Consider the following 16,531-nt stretch of genomic DNA (forward strand, 5'->3'; position numbering starts at 1 on the left):
GAATATCAGATGTTAGACACGTAGACCAAATGCTGGAGTGCATATATACCCACCGACAGTGTGAGTCTAAGACATGGGTCTATAACTGCACAGTAAATATATTCTGAGGGTGGGAATCCACCCTGTCAACTTGTCACGGGGTCGTTAAATTACAGTAGAGTTCTGGTTAGCGTAGCATAGCTAGCCACACTGAAACTCCCTAGATCCACAAGGACACTGGAGTGGACAGTCACGATATTTGGCATAACAAACTGTAGTTATGGAATATGGGCCAGAGGCGTGGGAGGATCAAGTTCATGTCCTCCCAAGCATGGGAGTATCCATGTACTGTTGCATTCTGGTTTCCTTCCCAGAATAACAAAATGGCAGAGGTTTGAGAGGCCAGTCTAAGAGCATGCATGTTTGGTAACTTGAAGGGGGTTTATATAAGGCATTCATAACACCTTTATGGATGTTTCATGTAGTCTAAATACCATGTCAGCTAAAATGTCAGCTAAAATACCAGTTACTTGGATAGCGCTCAGAGAAACATGATGTAACCATTGGGGTAGTTTACACCATTAAACATCTATCGTGGACATATGAAACTGACAGATTCTCGTGTACAGATGAAACGTTGAGGATCTGTCAAGGCTCACGTATAATTATGTGATTACAGGCAACAATAGTTTCTGGTTTGGTCTTTCGTTATTGATTTTTGGACCAATCAGTATGGGGAGAAGGCGGTGCTTAAGCAGGTGCAGTGATTTTCAAGCCTGTGTGTGGATGATATACAGTTTCCACTAGATTCCACAGCCACAAAGTAAAAATGGTCTGTATCGTAAAAATGCATGAAAACAAAATCTGCCCATGATAAACACTGGTGAAAGGAGGGGTTTGGCTGAGAGTTTCTGTTTGCGAGAGAGGAGACTTCACTTCCTTCCGTTGCGCAAGGGTAACCATACTGGTTAACAGCATTACCCCCAGAAGTAAAACAGCAAATTACAGATTTTTGCGAGCGGATTTTACTTCTGGGTAACCAAGATTATAAGAGTTGTAAAATCATTGAATGTGTGAGGGGGTTACGTTTACAGACTGACCTCATGTCAAGTCATTGAAGTGATTCAGTGGTCAAAGCGTAAACACTACTAAGCCAAATATGATGTGTCAAAAAGTATCACAGTCACAGACTGGTGGCTTGTTGTGGCATGGTCAGTACTGACATATGGTGCTTTTTGACTTCTTAAAGGGCCAGCCTCAAAAGATACCTACATGTGATGCATCTAGTATTTTCTACATGCATCTATTACCAGAAAAAACACACACACACACACACACTTCCTCTATCCTTTTATACATCTATATCTCCGACTCCCTCAACCCTCCCTCCCTCCCTCTTTCATCATGATGACTGTGATTGAGTGTGACTGTCCATAGTCTCAGCCCCACTGAGGCACTGTGGTGTTGCTATAATTACTTGTGATGTGTACTGGTGCAATAGGAGAGCCCGATGGCATCCACACATCTCTGGAACACGAACCTCCTGGCACATACCATGCCACAAATAAGAGAGGAGGGGATAGAGGGAATGGAGGAGGCAGAGAACCACACAGGGGTCTGGGGGCAGGGAAAGAGAGAGAGGGAGAGAGAGAGAGAGAGAGAGAGAGAGAGAGAGAGAGAGAGAGAGAGAGAGAGAGAGAGAGAGAGAGAGAGAGAGTAAAAGAGAGAGAGAGAGAGAGAGAGAGAGAGGGTGAAAAGAAGGGCAGAGAAAGGGGAGATAGAGTGTCTGAGAAGAGGCTTATTGGTCATGGTGCATGGTCATGGTGGGAGATAGATGGTCACATGCAGGTTGAATATCACCAGGAGGAGAGATAGACATAGAGACCCACCAGGAGGAGAGAGACACAGAGACCCACCAGGAGGAGAGATAGACATAGAGACCCACCAGGAGGGAGAGAGACACAGACATGACAAGAGAGGGGTAGAAGGTTCTAGGCAGAGACTCAAGAATAAGACCAAGATGTCAACAGGAGAGGGGAGAGAGGGGAGGAGAAAACAAGAGGGTGTGATGGATGAGGAGAGAGGGGGAGACGGCTGAGGAGAGAGGGGGAGAGGGGAGAGGAGAGAGGGCTGAGGAGAAAGGGGGAGAAGAGTGGAGTGAAAGGGAGAGAAGGTATGGGGGCAGAAAGTGATAAGCAGAGATTGTCTGGCGAAGGCCAAAGACGTCCCCAGGAAAGGGAGAGAGGGGAGAGGAGTATGGTGGAAAGGAAGGGCAGTGATTGCAGAGGAAGAGGGAGATCAAGAGAGAGAGGTGGGAAGAATGAGAACCGATAAAAGGGCAAGGAAATAGATGAGTAGAGAGGGGGAGGGAGTGAGAGCTGAAGGGGAGTATAAAGAAGATGAGATGAGAGGGGAGTGAGTTAGAGTTCCTCGTCTAGCCACTCAAAAAGGCCGATACATCTCTCTCAGGCTTCAGCTGACTGTCTGTTACAGTGAATTTATGCCGTCAGAACTCCCACCCTCAGCAAAGGAGCCCTCCAAAGCATTCTAATTATAGCTAGTATCTCATGAAACAAGGGGATCAGGGCAATGCTTTCGGCTTCACCACGCACAAAGTACAAAAAGTGTCCTTCGTCGTATCGTCTTCCCTTTAATAGCGTTCTCACCGTAGGATTCTGTCATGCGTCCCAAAATGGATTCCTATGTCCTTAACTGGGGAGGACGGGCTCGTGGTAATGGCTGGAGCGGAATAGGTGGAATGGTATCAAATACATCAAACACATGGTTTCCATGCCATTCAATGTACTCTGTTCCAGCCATTATTATGAGCCGTCGTTTCTCGGCAGCCTCCACTGCCACTATATAGGGAGTAGAGTGCAATTTGGGACACAGACAGACAATGTGTTGGATGGCTTTGGGTTGTGGGACACTACGTGTGGAGCTCCAGTTACAACTGTTCATTCTCTCATGTGATGTGGTCCAGACTAATGACATGGCCTTTACTGACTGGTGAGCCACATAGCATTTGTCTGATTCCTTTATTAGATTTATTAAAGGGACAGCTCTGCAAGCCCAAATGTGATACTGTAAATACACAAATAAATACACAAACATCTATTTACAGTCATTCAAATGGAGTAATCTCTCTCTCTCTCCATCTCTCCATCTCTCAGTTACACCCTGGACAAAATGGCCGCCATATCACTTCAGTTTGCTCCAAACTGCAAAAACAACAACAATCATCCAACCAGGGGGTCAGAAGGTGAAGGGTTCAACTGCTAAAAGATCACAGCGACGGATGACATGGGGGGGTCACACCAGCCCCACCCTAAACCGCTACGCCTCAATTTAGACTGAGGATCCAAATTTAACCTCACCCCTCTCAAGACAAGTGTTGCTAGCTGACGGGTTCTACAGTAGAAGTCGTTTTGAAAGAGCGGGGTTGAAGTACTTTTGAAAGAGCAAGGGTTTTCTAGAGTGGAATGGACAGCTATTTGAGATGGAATTAAATAAATATACCACCTGCAAACCTGTTGGGTACATTGTTGTTGGCTTTTGTAAAGATTGGTCCTTTGGTTACCGAGCACCTTTTAAAAAGTAGATGGATAACAGATGTTCCCCTGCATGCTTCCCTTGTAGACTTACACAATGTTTTGTGAGAGTTGTCCCCATGTTTCAATACTTAGCAAACACAGATGAATCATAATGTTGTCCCAATGTTCCCCCAACGTTACCTTCTCCCAGGTCCATAACGGCAAGCAGGGCGCTGCTCTGAGCCTCCCCCAGGCAGTTGCTGGCCACGCAGGTATAGAGACCAGCGTCACTGGCCTTGCAATCCCTGATCCACAGACCCCCAACATCCTTCTCCCCAGGCGGGGCCAGGAGATCGTTGTTACGGTACCAAAACAGAGAGGGGGCAGGTTGACCCCCCACAGACACCCTCAGGCGGATATCACACCCTGTCCCCACTGCAGCCTTGCGGAGCTTGCGCACGAACACCGGTGGGGTTCGACCTGGGTCCCCTGTGTCCGGAACTACCTGGTCCTGGGAAACTTTGGCCCGTTTGGAGGGGATACCAGGACTGAGGTGTGTGCCGCCTTCCGCCATTTTCTTTGGGTTGGTGCTCATGGTTCTGAACACTTCATGTTCAACAAGTGACAGCCTTTCAGATATGGGTTGCAGTTACTGAGTGTACGGAACAATCCTTGTGAAATCATCCATTGGTACTTCTATTCCTTGGTTGGTCAGAGGTAGCTCTCAGCATTCCAATTTGATCTGGAGTCTGTGGTTACATAGATATACAGTAAGTTACTGTCACAAATGAAATGACCATGCAGCTGCAACGATGCAGTCCACTTATAGACTCGAATAAAACACAGAAGGTAACCAATTAACTTATCATCATAAAGTTACCCCAAATCCCTCAATAAATATCATGCCAGTGAAGGGACAACATGCCTTTAACCCAATTATGAACCCCTGATAATGAACTTACCTCGTCACCTCCCAGAAAAATATGCAATCCATTTTTTTCACATCCTCGCAAAGTCCAGTTAAGGTAACAAGATCTGGGAAGCCAAATATTTCATCTGGAACAAATTAAAGTGTCCTCTCTCTGCCTGTCCTGCTGTCCACTGGAGCCCCTGGTGTAAGTCCACCTGGATCATCTAGACTTAGCCGCCACCGCTACAGCCCTTTGAAGGGGGTCTGGGGCTCTGCTTACACCCCACTGAAGAGTGGAGAGAGAGAGAGAGATCTGACCTATGGAGGCTCCAATGTCACCACTATCCAAACTGGCTCTACTTGGACTCAAGGAGAGTGGCTCTAGTGCACCCACACTACTCTTTTTTTCTTGTCAGGAGTTAAGCTCCCTCTCTCTCCCTCGCTCCCTCTCGCTCCCTGTCTCTCCCTCCCTCGCTCCCTCTCTTTCCCCCCGCTCCCTGTGGTTGAGTCTCCTGGTAGGTGACGGGCAAGTGCCCCCAGCCTTGAAGTGACAGCTGCATCCTGGATAGGTCACATTTTTTGGGGAGCCCATGTGCCCCTGCCTCTGCCTCTCTCACACACACAAACCAAGCGTGTGCGTGTGTGCGTGTGTGTGTGTGTGTGTGTGTGTGTGTGTGTGTGTGTGTGTGTGTGTGTGTGCGTGCGTGCGTGCGTGCGTGCGTGCGTGCGTGCGTGCGTGCGTGCGTGCGTGCGTGCGTGCGTGCGTGCGTGCGTGCGTGCGTGCGTGCGGGTGCGTATGTGTGTGTGTGTATGTGTGCGTGCGTGCGTGCGTGCGGGCGGGTGCGTATGTGTGTGTGTGTCAGAGTAGAGAGGGGAGCCAAGGGGAGTAGATAAATGTGTTCTGGTTCATAAGTCAAAGCTAGGCACCCAGCAACATAAGAGCACATGCATACTAACAACTACTGGTAGCTCACATGCATACTAACAACTACTGGTAGCTCACATGCATACTAACAACTACTGGTAGCTCACATGTATACTAACAACTACTGGTAGCTCACATGTATACTAAAAACTACTGGTAGCTCACATGCATACTAACAACTACTGGTAGTTCACATGTATACTAACAACTACTGGTAGCTCACATGCATACTAACAACTACTGGTAGTTCACATGTATACTAACAACTACTGGTAGTTCACATGTATACTAACAACTACTGGTAGCTCACATGTATACTAACAACTACTGGTAGCTCACATGTATACTAACAACTACTGGTAGCTCACATGCATACTAACAACTACTGGTAGCTCACATGCATACTAACAACTACTAGTAGCTCACATGCATACTAACAACTACTGGTAGCTCACATGCATACTAACAACTACTGGTATCTCACATGCATACTAACAACTACTGGTATCTCACATGCATACTAACAACTACTGGTAGCTCACATGCATACTAACAACTACTGGTAGCTCACATGCATACTAACAACTACTGGTAGCTCACATGTATACTAACAACTACTGGTAGCTCACATGCATACTAACAACTACTGGTAGCTCACATGCATACTAACAACTACTGGTAGCTCACATGCATACTAACAACTACTGGTAGTTCACATGTATACTAACAACTACTGGTAGTTCACATGTATACTAACAACTACTGGTAGCTCACATGTGTACTAACAACTACTGGTAGCTCACATGTATACTAACAACTACTGGTAGCTCACATGTATACTAACAACTACTGGTAGCTCACATGTATACTAACAACTACTGGTAGTTCACATGCATACTAACAACTACTGGTAGCTCACATGCATACTAACAACTACTGGTAGCTCACATGTATACTAACAACTACTGGTAGCTCACATGCATACTAACAACTACTGGTAGCTCACATGTATACTAACAACTACTGGTAGTTCACATGCATACTAACAACTACTGGTAGCTCACATGCATACTAACAACTACTGGTAGCTCACATGCATACTAACAACTACTGGTAGCTCACATGCATACTAACAATTACTGGTAGTTCACATGTATACTAACAACTACTGGTAACTCACATGCATACTAACAACTACTGGTAGCTCACATGTATACTAACAACTACTGGTAGCTCACATGCATACTAACAACTACTGGTAGCTCACATGCATACTAACAACTACTGGTAGTTCACATATATACTAACAACTACTGGTAGTTCACAAGTATACTAACAACTACTGGTAGCTCACATGTATACTAACAACTACTGGTAGCTCACATGTATACTAACAACTACTGGTAGTTCACATGCATACTAACAACTACTGGTAGCTCACATGCATACTAACAACTACTGGTAGCTCACATGCATACTACCAACTACTGGTAGCTCACATGTATACTAACAACTACTGGTAGTTCACATGTATACTAACAACTACTGGTAGCTCACATGTATACTAACAACTACTGGTAGCTCAAATGTATACTAACAACTACTGGTAGCTCACATGCATACTAACAACTACTGGTAGTTCACATGCATACTAACAACTACTGGTAGCTCACATGCATACTAACAACTACTGGTAGCTCACATGCATACTAACAACTACTGGTAGCTCACATGCATACTAACAACTACTGGTAGCTCACATGCATACTAACAACTACTGGTAGCTCACATGCATACTAACAACTACTGGTAGCTCACATGCATACTAACAACTACTGGTATCTCACATGCATACTAACAACTACTGGTATCTCACATGCATACTAACAACTACTGGTAGCTCACATGCATACTAACAACTACTGGTAGCTCACATGCATACTAACAACTACTGGTAGCTCACATGCATACTAACAACTACTGGTAGTTCACATGTATACTAACAACTACTGGTAGTTCACATGTATACTAACAACTACTGGTAGCTCACATGTGTACTAACAACTACTGGTAGCTCACATGTATACTAACAACTACTGGTAGCTCACATGTATACTAACAACTACTGGTAGCTCACATGTATACTAACAACTACTGGTGGTTCACATGCATACTAACAACTACTGGTAGCTCACATGCATACTAACAACTACTGGTAGCTCACATGTATACTAACAACTACTGGTAGCTCACATGCATACTAACAACTACTGGTAGCTCACATGTATACTAACAACTACTGGTAGTTCACATGCATACTAACAACTACTGGTAGCTCACATGCATACTAACAACTACTGGTAGCTCACATGCATACTAACAACTACTGGTAGCTCACATGCATACTAACAATTACTGGTAGTTCACATGTATACTAACAACTACTGGTAGCTCACATGCATACTAACAACTACTGGTAGCTCACATGTATACTAACAACTACTGGTAGCTCACATGCATACTAACAACTACTGGTAGCTCACATGCATACTAACAACTACTGGTAGTTCACATGTATACTAACAACTACTGGTAGTTCACAAGTATACTAACAACTACTGGTAGCTCACATGTATACTAACAAATACTGGTAGCTCACATGTATACTAACAACTACTGGTAGTTCACATGCATACTAACAACTACTGGTAGCTCACATGCATACTAACAACTACTGGTAGCTCACATGCATACTAACAACTACTGGTAGCTCACATGTATACTAACAACTACTGGTAGTTCACATGTATACTAACAACTACTGGTAGCTCACATGTATACTAACAACTACTGGTAGCTCACATGTATACTAACAACTACTGGTAGCTCACATGCATACTAACAACTACTGGTAGTTCACATGCATACTAACAACTACTGGTAGCTCACATGCATACTAACAACTACTGGTAGCTCACATGTATACTAACAACTACTGGTAGTTCACATGCATACTAACAACTACTGGTAGCTCACATGCATACTAACAACTACTGGTAGCTCACATGCATACTAACAACTACTGGTAGCTCACATGCATACTAACAACTACTGGTAGCTCACATGCATACTAACAACTACTGGTAGCTCACATGCATACTAACAACTACTGGTAGTTCACATGCATACTAACAACTACTGGTAGCTCACATGTATACTAACAACTACTGGTAGCTCACATGCATACTAACAACTACTGGTAGCTCACATGTATACTAACAACTACTGGTAGTTCACATGCATACTAACAACTACTGGTAGCTCACATGCATACTAACAACTACTGGTAGCTCACATGCATACTAACAACTACTGGTAGCTCAAATGCATACTAACAACTACTGGTAGTTCACATGTATACTAACAACTACTGGTAGCTCACATGCATACTAACAACTACTGGTAGCTCACATGTATACTAACAACTACTGGTAGCTCACATGCATACTAACAACTACTGGTAGTTCACATGTATACTAACAACTACTGGTTGTTCACATGTATACTAACAACTACTGGTAGTTCACATGTATACTAACAACTACTGGTAGTTCACATGTATACTAACAACTACTGGTAGTTCACATGTATACTAACAACTACTGGTAGTTCACATGTATACTAACAACTACTGGTAGCTCACATGTATACTAACAACTACTGGTAGCTCACATGCATACTAACAACTACTGGTAGCTCACATGCATACTAACAACTACTGGTAGCTCACATGTATACTAACAACTACTGGTAGCTCACATGTATACTAACATCTACTGGTAGTTCACATGTATACTAACATCTACTGGTAGCTCACATGTAAACTAACAACTACTGGTAGTTCACATGTATACTAACAACTACTGGTAGCTCACATGTATACTAACAACTACTGGTAGTTCACATGCATACTAACAACTACTGGTAGCTCACATGCATACTAACAACTACTGGTAGCTCACATGCATACTAACAACTACTGGTAGCTCACATGCATACTAACAACTACTGGTAGCTCACATGCATACTAACAACTACTGGTAGCTCACATGCATACTAACAACTACCGGTAGTTCACATGCATACTAACAACTACTGGTAGCTCACATGTATACTAACAACTACTGGTAGCTCACATGCATACTAACAACTACTGGTAGCTCACATGTATACTAACAACTACTGGTAGTTCACATGCATACTAACAACTACTGGTAGCTCACATGCATACTAACAACTACTGGTAGCTCACATGCATACTAACAACTACTGGTAGCTCAAATGCATACTAACAACTACTGGTAGTTCACATGTATACTAACAACTACTGGTAGCTCACATGCATACTAACAACTACTGGTAGCTCACATGTATACTAACAACTACTGGTAGCTCACATGCATACTAACAACTACTGGTAGTTCACATGTATACTAACAACTACTGGTTGTTCACATGTATACTAACAACTACTGGTAGTTCACATGTATACTAACAACTACTGGTAGTTCACATGTATACTAACAACTACTGGTAGTTCACATGTATACTAACAACTACTGGTAGTTCACATGTATACTAACAACTACTGGTAGCTCACATGTACAGTGGGGAGAACAAGTATTTGATACACTGCCGATTTTGCAGGTTTTCCTACTTACAAAGCATGTAGAGGTCTGTAATTTTTATCATAGGTACACTTCAACTATGAGAGACGGAATCTAAAACAAAAATCCAGAAAATCACATTGTATGATTTTTAAGTAATTAATTTGCATTTTATTGCATGACATATGTATTTGATACATCAGAAAAGCAGAACTTAATATTTGGTACAGAAACCTTTGTTTGCAATTACAGAGATCATACGTTTCCTGTAGTTCTTGACTAGGTTTGCACACACTGCAGCAGGGATTTTGGCCCACTCCTCCCTACAGATCTTCTCCAGATCCTTCAGGTTTCGGGGCTGTCGCTGGGCAGTACGGACTTTCAGCTCCCTCCAAAGATTTTCTATTGGGTTCAGGTCTGGAGACTGGCTAGGCCACTCCAGGACCTTGAGATGCTTCTTACGGAGCCACTCCTTAGTTGCCATGGCTGTGTGCTTCGTGTCGTTGTCATGCTGGAAGACCCAGCCACGACCCATCTTCAATGCTCTTACTGAGGGAAGGAGGTTGTTGGCCAAGATCTTGCGATACATGGCCCCATCCATCCTCCCCTCAATACGGTGCAGTCGTCCTGTCCCCTTTGCAGAAAAGCATCCCCAAAGAATGATGTTTCCACCTCCATGCTTCACGGTTGGGATGGTGTTCTTGAGGTTGTACTCATACTTCTTCTTCCTCCAAACACGGCGAGTGGAGTTAGACCAAAAAGCTCTATTTTTGTCTCATCAGACCACATGACCTTCTCCCATTCCTCCTCTGGATCATCCAGATGGTCATTGGCAAACTTCAGACAGGCCTGGACATGCACTGGCTTAAGCAGGGGGACCTTGCGTCCGCTGCAGGATTTTAATCCATGACGGCGTAGTGTGTTACTAATGGTTTTCTTTGAGACTGTGGTCCCAGCTCTCTTCAGGTCATTGACCAGGTCCTGCCGTGTAGTTCTGGGCTGATCCCTCACCTTCCTCATGATCATTGATGCCCCACGAGGTGAAATCTTGCATGGAGCCCCAGACCGAGGGTGATTGACCGTCATCTTGAACTTCTTCCATTTTCTAATAATTGCGCCAACAGTTGTTTCCTTCTCACCAAGCTGCTTGCCTATTGTCCTGTAGCCCATCCCAGCCTTGTGCAGGTCTACAATTTTATCCCTGATGTCCTTACACAGCTCTCTGGTCTTGGCCATTGTGGAGAGGTTGGAATCTGTTTGATTGTGTGTGGACAGGTGTCTTTTATACAGGTAACGAGTTCAAACAGGTGCAGTTAATACAGGTAATGAGTGGAGAACAGGAGGGCTTCTTAAAGAAAAACTAACAGGTCTGTGAGAGCCGGAATTCTTACTGGTTGGTAGGTGATCAAATACTTATGTCATGCAATAAAATGCAAATTAATTATTTAAAAATCATACAATGTGATTTTCTGGATTTTTGTTTTAGATTCCGTCTCTCACAGTTGAAGTGTACCTATGATAAAAATTACAGACCTCTACATGCTTTGTAAGTAGGAAAACCTGCAAAATCGGCAGTGTATCAAATACTTGTTCTCCCCACTGTATACTAACAACTACTGGTAGTTCACATGTATACTAACAACTACTGGTAGTTCACATGTATACTAACAACTACTGGTAGCTCACATGTATACTAACAACTACTGGTAGTTCACATGCATACTAACAACTACTGGTAGCTCACATGCATACTAACAACTACTGGTAGCTCACATGCATACTAACAACTACTGGTAGCTCACATGCATACTAACAACTACTGGTAGTTCACATGTATACTAACAACTACTGGTAGCTCACATGCATACTAACAACTACTGGTAGCTCACATGTATACTAACAACTACTGGTTGTTCACATGTATACTAACAACTACTGGTAGTTCACATGTATACTAACAACTACTGGTTGTTCACATGTATACTAACAACTACTGGTAGTTCACATGTATACTAACAACTACTGGTAGTTCACATGTATACTAACAACTACTGGTAGTTCACATGTATACTAACAACTACTGGTAGTTCACATGTATACTAACAACTACTGGTAGTTCACATGTATACTAACAACTACTGGTAGTTCACATGCATACTAACATCTACTGGTAGTTCACATGTATACTAACAACTACTGGTAGCTCACATGTATACTTACAACTACTGGTAGCTCACATGCATACTAACAACTACTGGTAGCTCACATGCATACTAACAACTACTGGTAGCTCACATGTATACTAACAACTACTGGTAGCTCACATGTATACTAACATCTACTGGTAGTTCACATGTATACTAACATCTACTGGTAGCTCACATGTAAACTAACAACTACTGGTAGTTCACATGTATACTAACAACTACTGGTAGCTCACATGTATACTAACAACTACTGGTAGTTCACATGTATACTAACAACTACTGGTAGTTCACATGTATACTAACAACTACTGGTAGTTCACATGTATACTAACAACTACTGGTAGTTCACATGTATACTAACAACTACTGGTAGTTCACATGTATACTAACAACTACTGGTAGTTCACATGTATACTAACAACTACTGGTAGTTCACATGCATACTAACATCTACTGGTAGTTCACATGCATACTAACAACTACTGGTAGCTCACATGCATACTAACATCTACTGGTAGTTCACATGTATACTAACAACTACTGGTAGCTCACATGTATACTAACAACTACTGGTAGCTCACATGCATACTAACAACTACTGGTAGCTCACATGCATACTAACAACTACTGGTAGTTCACATGTATACTAACAACTACTGGTAGTTTACATGTATACTTACAACTACTGGTAGTTCACATGTATACTAACAACTACTGGTAGTTCACATGTATACTAACAACTACTGGTAGTTCACATGTATACTAACAACTACTGGTAGTTCACATGTATACTAACAACTACTGGTAGTTCACATGCATACTAATAACTACTGGTAGCTCACATGTATACTAACAACTACTGGTAGTTCACATGTATACTAACAACTACTGGTAGTTCACATGTATACTTACAACTACTGGTAGTTCACATGTATACTAACAACTACTGGTAGTTCACATGTATACTAACAACTACTGGTAGCTCACATGTATACTAACATCTACTGGTAGCTCACATGTAAACTAACAACTACTGGTAGTTCACATGTATACTAACAACTACTGGTAGCTCACATGTATACTAACAACTACTGGTAGTTCACATGTATACTAACAACTACTGGTAGTTCACTTGTATACTAACAACTACTGGTAGTTCACATGTATACTAACAACTACTGGTAGTTCACATGTATACTAACAACTACTGGTAGTTCACATGTATACTAACAACTACTGGTAGTTCACATGTATACTAACAACTACTGGTAGTTCACATGCATACTAACATCTACTGGTAGTTCACATGCATACTAACAACTACTGGTAGCTCACATGCATACTAACATCTACTGGTAGTTCACATGTATACTAACAACTACTGGTAGCTCACATGTATACTAACAACTACTGGTAGCTCACATGCATACTAACAACTACTGGTAGCTCACATGCATACTAACAACTACTGGTAGCTCACATGCATACTAACAACTACTGGTAGTTCACATGTATACTAACAACTACTGGTAGTTCACATGTATACTTACAACTACTGGTAGTTCACATGTATACTAACAACTACTGGTAGTTCACATGTATACTAACAACTACTGGTAGTTCACATGTATACTAACAACTACTGGTAGTTCACATGTATACTAACAACTACTGGTAGTTCACATGCATACTAATAACTACTGGTAGCTCACATGTATACTAACAACTACTGGTAGTTCACATGTATACTAACAACTACTGGTAGTTCACATGTATAGTTACAACTACTGGTAGTTCACATGTATACTAACAACTACTGGTAGTTCACATGTATACTAACAACTACTGGTAGCTCACATGTATACTAACAACTACTGGTAGTTCACATGTATACTAACAACTACTGGTAGCTCACATGCATACTAACAACTACTGGTAGCTCACATGCATACTAACAACTACTGGTAGCTCACATGTATACTAACATCTACTGGTAGCTCACATGTATACTAACAACTACTGGTAGTTCACATGTATACTAACAACTACTGGCAGCTCACATGCATACTAACAACTACTGGTAGCTCACATGTATACTAACAACTACTGGTAGCTCACATGTATACTAACAACTACTAGTAGCTCACAAGGAAATAAAACCATACTTCTCTAACTCTGTTAAAATGTTTTTAATCTCACAATCTTGTGTTTTTGTTTTGCATTAGGTTGCATCATATTAGATTATTAATTGGTAATTTATAACCTCATACGTCATTGACAGCTTGTCATTATGACTAACTCTGAGTCACAGCAGTAGGAGGAGAACCATGTGGGCTGGTACGGGATGAATAAACCCCATCTACAGCTCCTCTGTCTGTCTGGTCACCATGGAAACAGACTATATAGGGCCGTGGACTTGGGCCAGAGTCATATATTTAGAGAGTACATCGCTCTGACTTGGGCAAAGACCATCCTCTGGTCTAGGCCTCAAGCAGAGCATGGACCAAATGGTGATGTGTGCAAAGAGGAGACGTATTGCTAATAAACAATACAGTGTCTGTCTGTCTGTCTGTCTAGCTTACCAATTATAGTCTTCACACCAACGTGCAGTGTTGGGAAAATATTCTTCATGTTGAATTATGTGCATCCAACACTTTGTTTAAAGGTTACAAATGTATCATATTGATAAAAGAACGCCAGTTCCGATTATTTGAAGCAGCTTTGGATAGAAACGCGCCATTTAGGATGCACCTGCGGTGATGATGGGAGCGCATCTGGTGTTTATTTTCAGGCAAAAGTCGCATGGCAACAGAGTTTATCCATCAATCACACGAACTTGAACAGACCGCTCCCTGCTAACTGGCCAACAGTTGGGTAAAACATTTTTAGGTTTTGAACTATGTATTTTATGAAAGTCGGGTTTTGCGGAGGTTTAAACAATATTTAGGCCTATAACTTTGCCGATTGAAGCGGTTGGCCTTAAAGTCAAAACGTGTGCAAAAATGTATCCTCTAATTTTATTGCCTAAACTTTCTTTCATTTATTGTCTGAATTTCGCTGAAAATACCTTTGTATAAACTATACTGTAACAGTAGTCCTGTGCCTGACCTACATTTATTGTATATTTTCGTATAAAACAATTGTTTATTTATGACAAGAAATCAGTTGCGCGCTACTATGGAAATTGGGCTCCTCCATGCGCTCCTTTATTACGGCGTTTCGTTCGTAATAAACGCGCCAACAAACGTAGAATTGGAACTAAAACTTTTAGTTTGCTTATGGACGAAAGCTGGAATAGCTGTTTTAAATCGGCAAACCATCCTCATCCAAAACGTTGAAACAAATCTTCATATCTGGGGATAATTTGGATAACTGAGTATCTTAGGCTACTTAATTTTTTTAAAGTGTATTGAACATTTTACTGTTAAAATTAACTGATCTGGGACTTGGAATTTTTTTTGAATGCAAAGTCAACTGCTTATAAAGTAAAAACACAATTTCCCCACTTTCAGGTATGGATAGCATTCAACCTCTGTCTCCATAGTGACAGTTCAAGTCTCCAACATTTCAAGTCTTTGGTCTCCAGGGAAACCACCCAGCCACAGCTCCATCTAAAGCCTCCAAAGTCAAAGTCAAACCTCGGAAAGTGCTAAAACTGCTAATTTACGCCGCCCTTCAAAACCCAAAAAGGCTCAAGTCCTCTGGGAGTCCATCCTGTTTCTGTAAGAAAACTAACCTGTACTGTCAACAGAATGATCCCGAGGATGGTTGGTAGTCCAGACTCACAGAGCCCAGGCCCATCCCAGAGTGCTGTGCAGCAGCTGGGCGACAGTGCCAGTCATGCAGAGACCCCAAAGCTCAAGAAGCCCAAATGGGTCATGAGGATCAGCGCCTTCAAGGACCCTGATACCCTCCCACCGAAGAAGAAGCGACAGGGGAAGAGGGAAAAGAGGCCTGCAGTGCCTGCCATGACCACTGGTTGGTCAGATGAGGCGTCTGGCATCAGGGAGCACAAAAGAGCAGCCAGCCAGAGTGAAGGAGGAGATGGAGACCTCAGTTCACCACCAACCAAACGCTCCACCAGCCAGACAGAGCAGGGAGCTATTGTCTCTGAAACTGATATTCACTCCTGTGTGTTTGCACCCACTCACCTATTCATGCACACATATGCAATGTCGCCCACTGAGAAGAATGAGTGTTAAATGTAGGACTTTAGGATTTTATAATAATAAAATAAAAAATGTTGCATTACTCCTGAGGATGTTTTTATTCACTATCTACTACTACTACTTCTTCTACTGCTGCTACTG

At 42.4% G+C, this 16,531-nt stretch overlaps 1 protein-coding gene across 7 annotated transcripts in view; it reads right to left on the reverse strand.

Moving 5' to 3' along the window:
* Positions 1-4,800, reverse strand: part of spega (striated muscle enriched protein kinase a) — a 59,024-nt gene extending 54,224 nt beyond the window's left edge. For 3 of the 7 annotated variants that reach the window (XM_071330107.1, XM_071330108.1, XM_071330106.1), the window contains exons 1-2: positions 4,475-4,792; positions 3,714-4,261 (exon numbers count right to left, since the gene is read on the reverse strand). In XM_071330107.1, coding sequence (XP_071186208.1) covers positions 3,714-4,107 — 394 coding nt within the window. In that variant the 5' untranslated portion in view covers positions 4,108-4,261; positions 4,475-4,792. Of the gene's footprint in view, positions 1-3,713; positions 4,262-4,474 lie in introns of all 7 variants that reach the window. The other 4 variants (XM_071330109.1, XM_071330110.1, XM_071330115.1 and 1 more) reach the window with 3 other exon arrangements.
* Between the last annotated feature and the right edge of the window lie 11,731 nt (positions 4,801-16,531).

Source organism: Salvelinus alpinus, chromosome 10 (assembly GCF_045679555.1).
Source record: "Salvelinus alpinus chromosome 10, SLU_Salpinus.1, whole genome shotgun sequence".
NCBI classification, from domain to species: domain Eukaryota; kingdom Metazoa; phylum Chordata; class Actinopteri; order Salmoniformes; family Salmonidae; genus Salvelinus; species Salvelinus alpinus.